This window comes from Pterocles gutturalis, unplaced genomic scaffold (assembly GCF_000699245.1).
Source record: "Pterocles gutturalis isolate BGI_N339 unplaced genomic scaffold, ASM69924v1 scaffold43772, whole genome shotgun sequence".
Lineage (NCBI taxonomy): Eukaryota > Metazoa > Chordata > Aves > Pterocliformes > Pteroclidae > Pterocles > Pterocles gutturalis.
In genome coordinates, this window is record NW_010117163.1 from 49,122 (window position 1) to 57,282 (window position 8,161).

General features: G+C 39.1%; 1 protein-coding gene across 1 annotated transcript in view; it reads left to right on the forward strand.

Moving 5' to 3' along the window:
* PREX1 (phosphatidylinositol-3,4,5-trisphosphate-dependent Rac exchange factor 1) overlaps window positions 1-2,273 on the forward strand; it is a gene marked incomplete at its 5' end in the record, with an annotated part of 50,334 nt that extends 48,061 nt beyond the window's left edge. The window contains one exon of the mRNA XM_010075700.1: window positions 1,997-2,273. Coding sequence (XP_010074002.1) covers window positions 1,997-2,039 — 43 coding nt within the window. The remainder of the gene's footprint in view (window positions 1-1,996) is intronic.
* Window positions 2,274-8,161: the final 5,888 nt, after the last annotated feature.

Here is an 8,161-nt window from a genome sequence, read left to right on the forward strand (position 1 = left end):
ATTACAATGTGCAGATCATTACCTTCAAAGGTTTCTGTATTTTCTGAATAAAAGATAACTGATCAGAGAGAAGGGGCTCTTTTGGACTGTTGCTGTGAGTTGGCAAAGCTGGTGATGACAGCCAACTGTGGAATACTTAGAAAGAAAAAATCCTGAATGGCAAATCTGACTGCAGCTATGCAGAGATAATTCCCAGGCTAATACCACTGTGTGCTTAAAAAAGAGCTTTACTGGTTAGTTATAGCCGAGCAAGTTTAAGAGCAAGCACTTCAAGTCAGAGTACCCACACAGTGGCACAGCTCTAAGGAAGATGGGTTGCCCAGGGTTATATGTGCTGGTTTTGTCTAGAAGACAACTTTGAAAAGCCCTGTACATTTGTGAATCCTGCTGCGCCTAACGGGAGCTAGAGACGTTCATCATCTCTCCACAGGGTAAGAATACCTTTATATTTAGGAGAAGTATCTCTTTCTGGGCTATTGTGTCCAATTTCATATATCAGAGAGAAAATAATATTTTTTAATAATCTGTAACACAGCATTTTCTCACAGTGGTGCAAATAGTCATGATTTAAATTAGAATATATACAGAATCAGCCTGAACAGATACCGGAGAAACTTCTGGTTCTGCTCTTGTTAATGGCATTGTTTACATGAAGGCGCGACAGTTCTGGTGTGCAGGGATGAGCATCAGAAAAGGTCCAGTAAAGTCTGTGCTGTCCCTTCACATAGAGCGAGCGTCTTTGCTAGTGCTAGAGTCCTGCAAATAACGTATTAGTTCAGTGTCAAGACTTCCTTACAGCACTGGTACGTTATTCACCCACTGAGACTCCTGAGTTACTCTAAACAAGCCCTGCCTCTTTTTTTTTTTTTTTTTCTTCCCTATCTGCTCCTCTAAATGTTTATAGGATATAATTTGAAACTCTAGAGTCTGTGATGATGGTTACTGTAAGAGACCTTAAAAAGAACAATATTTTGCATTTAGAACTTTATCCTTCTGTTGGATTGTAATTGCTGTTTCAAAAAGGAGTAAAGTAGTAGTCTGTGTTGGCTCCTGTACCACGTCCCCAGTGTCACACATCAGCATTTTAGCGGCATGGTTATTTTGCCTTATTAATGGCCGTACATTGGGTTCCATTTTTATGACCATAACAGCATGCTATGTTCAAAAAGAAACAGTTCTACAAACAAATTATAAGATGAGGCATTTCTTTTGTACACGCTCTAAATCACAATGACAAATTCCAGGACTATTTACTTGCATTATTTCAAGGCAATAAAGATCAGATGCAAGTGTTCCTACTGGGTTCCATCACCATAATGTGAAATAAAACTGAGCAAAGTTAATAGGAGATCTGGTGAATTAATGATAATTCTCATGTTTATATTTCCTAGCATGAAGGTTTGTTAAACTCTGTAGTAGTAAAAGACCTGAGTTTATTGAAATGTAAAATAGAAACAGCCACCGCAAACAGTCATACATGAATGACAGTCAAGATGTGCTCACGTTTACCCGCTGGCCTCAATTTGCTAATCTTGTGATTCAAAAAATTCTCTGAAAACATGATTACTAATTCTAAAGTTTGTTCGCCCACATCAACAAGCAAATATGTTCTTTTATCTGTTTGATATCCCAGACTCTATGAGGCGTGAATTCTTCTGTTCAGGAAAAATGCTGGGCTGGGTTTAAAACTAAAGGAGTAGAAAAAGAGAGGAGGGACTGTCGAAGACCCTAAATTAGGACAAAGTTAGAGTGATGAAAAGTCTCTAACAGTATTTAAACAATGACTGTAAATACTTCAGTTAATAACTCACTAATGGCACTTCTAAATTTGCAATTATTAAAATTAAAAATAGCGGTGGTGTTGGTATGGGATTACCTCTAAAGCTTGCAGACTGATACAGAACTTGACTCTCATACTGTGCCAGTATCTTTATGTTAACTCATATGTTATCATATGTGAGTACATTTAACACTGTACTCTGCATCTGCCTTAAAGACTCTATAGGTTGTGCCAGCCACCTACAGATGGGGATTTATAAAAGCAGGAGAGGCACCTACACTGCAGCATCATTAAAGCATCAACTCTGAGCAGCCCAAGGACCCACGCGGACTGACCCTGGTGGTGCTGAATCAAGAGAGGAAGAGAGACTGCGCTGCTCTGGGAGGAGCTGAACCTGCTGGACCCAGGCACCAGGAATGTGCCTTGAACCCCTGCAGCACATGCAGAGATCCCTGTATTGCTTTGGCTTCTTGAAGAAATTCCTGAAACCACCCCCACAGAGCTAAGGTGGATGTTACCTGCCATTTGCCAGATGCCTGGAAAAGTGGCAATTCTGTTTCAAGGAGGTGCAGTTTTACTGATGACTTCTTTGTGGTGCCACCTGAAAGTTGTGGACTTCAGAAGAAAATCCAGAATGAATGATGCGTATCTCTCTCCCTGTACTGCATCTGGCATCCATTTAATTGCCAGCATAGTTTTGGTCAGTGTCCTTGAGCAGCAGCTTCATAAACACCACTTTTCATGAACTGACCTGCACTTTGGAACAACGAATAGCACAATCTACAGTTTCTTCAGATATGAACATAAAGAATTTCTTCTGGAGTAATTTTCCACTTCAGCCCAGTGAGAACCAATCTCTCTATGCTGCAGAGTATACATTCCATAATACTTCTTAACATTACTTCATTTTACTTACTGTAGCTTTCAGGTTTTTGATTAACTCTTTTTACTAATGCCCTATTCCGTACTCTGGAAAGACAGTGCTATTTAAGAGAAGAGATTAGGAGTGAAGGATTCTAAAGGAAACTTTACAAAGGAAAAATAATGTCTTATAATCTGATTATTTGAACAAATGTAGTTTTTAAAACAGGTCAGAAGAACTATACTTATTTATGTGGAGTGGAATATGTGTTTTCGATCATGTTATTATATATACAAGATTTAAATAAAAATTATATTGTTTAAAATGGGACCAATATGCTGGCAATTACACAGCTACTCCCAGTTTACTGAAAAAAAATCTACATTATTTAAAATCTTTCAATATTTAAGTAGTCTTTAATACAGTTATTAAGATGTATTAGGGATGCTTTTAAGTTAAAAAAGGAATCATGTATATAATGTACTTTATTTTTTTTCTTGTTTGAAAATTTGTTCTCCATTCTGTCAGTATTATCCTAAGCACAGTAATTTTTTCTAAATTACTGGCTGAAACTAATTGAAACATGTCAGCAGTCTCAGGACAGAAATAATGTTCTTTTGGAGAGAGTGCCTTAATATGACCACCCATCCCTAACAAATTTCAGTTGTAGCAGGTCTGAGGAGGAGGGGGTATAGGAAACTTACCATTCCTCTGTTTCTGCACAGCCTCGTTTAAAGCAGTTCATAATTAGGAGAAGTGCTTTGCAGTGATGTATATTCTAGAAAATAAAAGTATGGGGGTTTTATTTGTGAGGTTGTTTGGTTTTTAGCTGGCTTAATTTTATTTTATTAACATCCAAACCAACTCAAAAATTAAAATTAGACTTTTTCCATTTGGATGTGAAGGTCTCTTAATTTTTTAATCTACACATTGACACAAAATGGCTTATGACAAGTTTGTGGATGCAGATTGTTCTGAACCTTGTTTATTTCTTTTAATTGTTGTTTTTTTTTCCCTTCACTCAGAAACTGAAATAATTTTGGGGAAGAAACATGTTTTGTTTAATCTCTTTTAAGTGTTTCCTCTGCCCTGCAGCAGCCAGTTGTGGGGAACGAGGACAGCCCATCAGTCGCCAGGTGTGGGTACAGGGGTTCGTTGCTGAGTACCCATTCTGTACTGCAGCCAGATGAGCAGATCAGTATTTCAATGCACTTTCTGATTTTTTTTTGTTAATTTTGGAAAAGTTATCCTTGCCCTTTGCTGTTTGAAGAAGAAATTAGTGTTTCTTTACTGAATCCTCAACTTAAAATGTACTTAGTATTATCAAAATAAGAACTATAGGAACACCCAAAAGTAAAGAGAACACATAGGCCAAGATCCTCGCTGGTGTACGTCAGCTCTGTTCAGCAGAACTGCAGCGATTTCCCTGCCCGGTGAGGATCCTGGCCCACACGCAGTCACTGTAAACATTAGAGACGCATAGAAGGATATCTAAGGGCATTTACACTGTGCACTGTTTTACATGGAAATGTATATGGTATTCTCATTGAAACGTGATAGAAGTTTTTATTATTAAAAGTTGGTTTATATTCTATGGAAAGAAGCTATGATCTTATTTTTCTGTTACACCCTTTAGCTCCTTAGCTCTCTAAGTGCTGCTGAAAGTTCTGATAGTTGTATGGAGCAATGAGTCGTCAGAAGTTCAAACTGTAAGAGAAAAGTTGTTTTTGATATCAGCTCAAACTGGCAGTGCAGAGCTAAACTCTTCCTGTTCGTGCAGTGTCAGCTACAGATGTGGTTTCACTGCAGGCTTCCTGTTAAAGGAGAGAAGAAAAACTGTTTTGATGCTGCAAAACTGCAAGGTTTGAATCCAGTGCTGGAAAAAAACAGGTTCAAGGGGAAAATAACAGGGCAATGCACAAGCCAACCAGCAAGCAAAGAGAGGAGATAAGGTCTGCAGAATTTCCACGGCTAAGAGCAAAGAATCAGGCTTGCCAGAACTGAGCAAGTGCAGATTTCATCGATCTGGAGCATCTGATAGACTGGATGTGTGGAAAATGTGGAAAACACTGCTGAGAGGGAGAAAATGGAAACCAGCAGCATGGTGATGAGGTGTGTGAGCAGCTGGCTAAAGGAGGGCAGGGGACACTGAAAAGAAAGTGGGGGTTGGGTGGCAGTTGCAAGTGGAATTTCTTATGTATCAGTCTGGTAATTGGATTTGCTTAGTGGTTCATTAATTACTGAAGCACAGACACTGTGAGGCTGGGGCTGACCTGAAGTTGGGAGGCACCAATCTAGAGAGGGATCAGGGCACACTCAGAAAAACAACCCTGGAAGACTTTGAACACTGAAAGGGATGAAATTTTACAGTACAAATATTAGCTCGTGCATGTGAGAAGTAAACAAAGGATTTTGCTCTATTTCTTGTTAATTGATAATAAAGGACTGTGGTTATAGAGTTTGTCACAAGATAAGTGAGACGCAGTATGACAGAAGCAGGAAAGCTCAGCCTGCACTAGGAGACAAATCTCCTGTTGGGATGGAGAAGTATTAAAGCCAGTGTGCAGAGGGCAACTAATTCTGTGAAATTGCAAGAGCTAGATGTTGAAGAAAGGTACTAAAATGGTATCAATAAAGTGGATACAATTCTGCAAGATAAGACCAGGAGAGCCTGATTTATTAAGCCTAAGACACGAGTGTAACTGATGTCTTTATAAGAGGATAATAATGAAAAAGGTCAATCTAAACATAAATGCAGGCACAAGGAGAAAAAGGAGTACAAGCAATCAGGGATATATATTGGATGAAAATTGTTCTGAACCCTAGAAACTTTTTTTTTTCCAATTAGACTCTGACAAAAAAAAAAAAAAAAAAAACACAACAACAACAACAACAAAAAACAAAACAAAACAAAACACCTTTTACAAAGGGGCTTGTAAAAGATGAAGCCGCAGTGCCCAAAGTCGCAGGAGAGCCTCTGAGTGGGATGGGGCAGCCCTTCCCCGGCTGGCCCCCTGGGCCACAGAAGCAGAATTTGGCTGTGACAGGAGATGCCGTGAACAAGCCATGCTTTGTCTGATTTAGTCCATGGCATTTGCAAAGGTACAAACTGCTTTTCAGACCCAGGCCTTGGCTATCTGTTAGCATTAAACATTTTCATATTCCACTACTCGTTTGCAGACTGAAATACTGGGATTTTTAGGTGAGAAACCACAAATTTAGACAAATACACCTCTCATTTCCATTTAGAATAAAAAACATTGAAAAGAAAAATCCACCTGGGCTCTGGCAAATCCTTTTTCCTTTGTCATATTTTCTTATCAGCAGCTGGTGCTAACTTGGAAATATTTTGAGCACTAATTCCTTCATGGTTCTAAAGGGATTTGAAGATATGAAACACTAAGGCCTAACAATCAGAATTTCAATGTAAAAGTAATTTGAAACACTCCCACTTCCTTACCAGCACATAGTATTTCAGCTGTGGTAGCCCTGGGCATTGTAAATGGCTGATGCAGCTTCCAAGCATCTGGTCATTGCTCACTGGTAAAAGTGTCAAACCCCCGCCCCAGCCCACCAAACAGCCCATGAAACCAGCCTGGTCACAAAAGCACAGCCCAGAGCCTTTCTGGCATCACTGATTAATCAATTCATTACCCAGTACAATTTGTACTACTTTTTCTAAATCTAGTACTTGTGTAGCACCAGGGTGTTCAAATACTGAGCAATTCGCTTTTCTTCCCCACTGCAGTTTGGGTAGGGAACTGGGGAACTATTTTCTTACCACTGGCATTGTGAAGATTCAGAGGAGAAAAATTGTAAACTGCTTTGAAAACCGAGAGTGCTTTACATATCTAATACAGTTCTAATGACTTGAAAAAGAGGGAACTAGATGGAAAAAAGGATAAACATCATAAAGACATACAAAAACCTCTGCTTTTAATTCCTGTAAGTATATTAATTGAGAGCACTTGATATGGGGAAAGAGAACAGAGTGTATTTTTGATGTACTTGCTCTGCCCCATTCCAGGGTTGCAGTAATACCATCAAGGAACCTAATTTAACATACCTGGTTTCGTTAGGGGAAAAAAAGAATAAGCTCATGTTTATGTGTGAAGATTCTTCACACTCCCTTGTCTTCAGCAGTTCCTACTCCTTGATTTGAAGAACATCAGAATCAGTAAATGTTAGGTGAATAATATTTTTAAAATACAGTCTCAGCAAGAGTATATTCAATTCAGATTTCAGACAGCACCTGTTTGTAAAAGAATTGCTAATTCCTTTACCACACAGTTTGGCATGAGGATAACACTGTTTATTTAAGGTCCTTCTAGCTGTCAGCACATATGCTGAGGATCAGGCTCTGATGCACTCTCCCAATCAAGCGTACCAGCCTGGACCCCCATCACTGGAATGGGTCATGGCTTTGTGTCTGAAGCCTATACAGGCTTCAGTGCTGAGTTAAGGATGAAGGACCTGATTATCTTAGAACAACAGCTTTGCGTCTCATGGCTGACCTTTCACAGATGGTGCTGGATGAGCTAGGACCACAGGATGGAAATCACTGCATGAGTACGAAGCCATAGAACAAACAAATAACTCATTGAAGAAGACTTCCGAAAGGCCTCTATTTTTGCCCTTTTTACAAAGAGGAGGAATGGCCACAGTAGTCTGACCATAGATCAGGCCAAATTTAAAAGACTTTTACAAGTTAAGGGATGATCAGCTGTAGGAGCTCCAGTAACATTGCTAAAGCATTACTGCATTTATAGCTCAGGTTGCACCTGAGATCTATTACCTCGTCTGGGTGGGGGGCAATGACAGAAGTTGTACAGTGTGTTTTTGCATGAAACAGAACTTTTCATGGTTTTAGGAAAATGTTCCAGAGATGATATTTTTATATCAGTTTATAGGATTGGCATTTTCAAATGTTTGTAAAAAGAAAAGATGTACAGAGTATTTGAGAGGGCTTTTCCAGTTAAGTTTGAGGGATTCTAGTGTACTAATAGTGTTATATTTTTCTTCATGTTTCTGTATTTTTAACTAAGCATGTGTATCCTGCTTTAAGATAAAAATCTTAATATAATTTGTTCAACTTTTTGTGTTGTATGGTCTAATCCATGTTGTCATTTTAGCATTACTGATCTGTGTTCGGTATGCTGTATGCCCCGTGGCTGTCAGAATTGAAGTCCAGCTGTTCAGAAAGCGCTGCCCAGATGGTCATAACGAGGGGTCTTCTATCGGACAGGATTCAGAGCACTCCTCTTGGGTTTGGAAGGTTGGAGGGTGTCTGAACAGGAGACATTGCTACTGGGTTATTAAAAATACTTGGGCTATTGCTTGAAGCAGGACCTTTTGCACTTCAAGAGGATTAGGAAAGTAAAAAAGAAATCTATATTTGTTGGTCAAGTCCTTTTTTGTTTTGTGGGACAAGGGACAATTAAAAGAGCCCTTTCCTGCTGTGTGCAAACTGCATTTTGTCTTTATAGGGCATGAACTAAAGAACTAGATCTTTGTTCCCT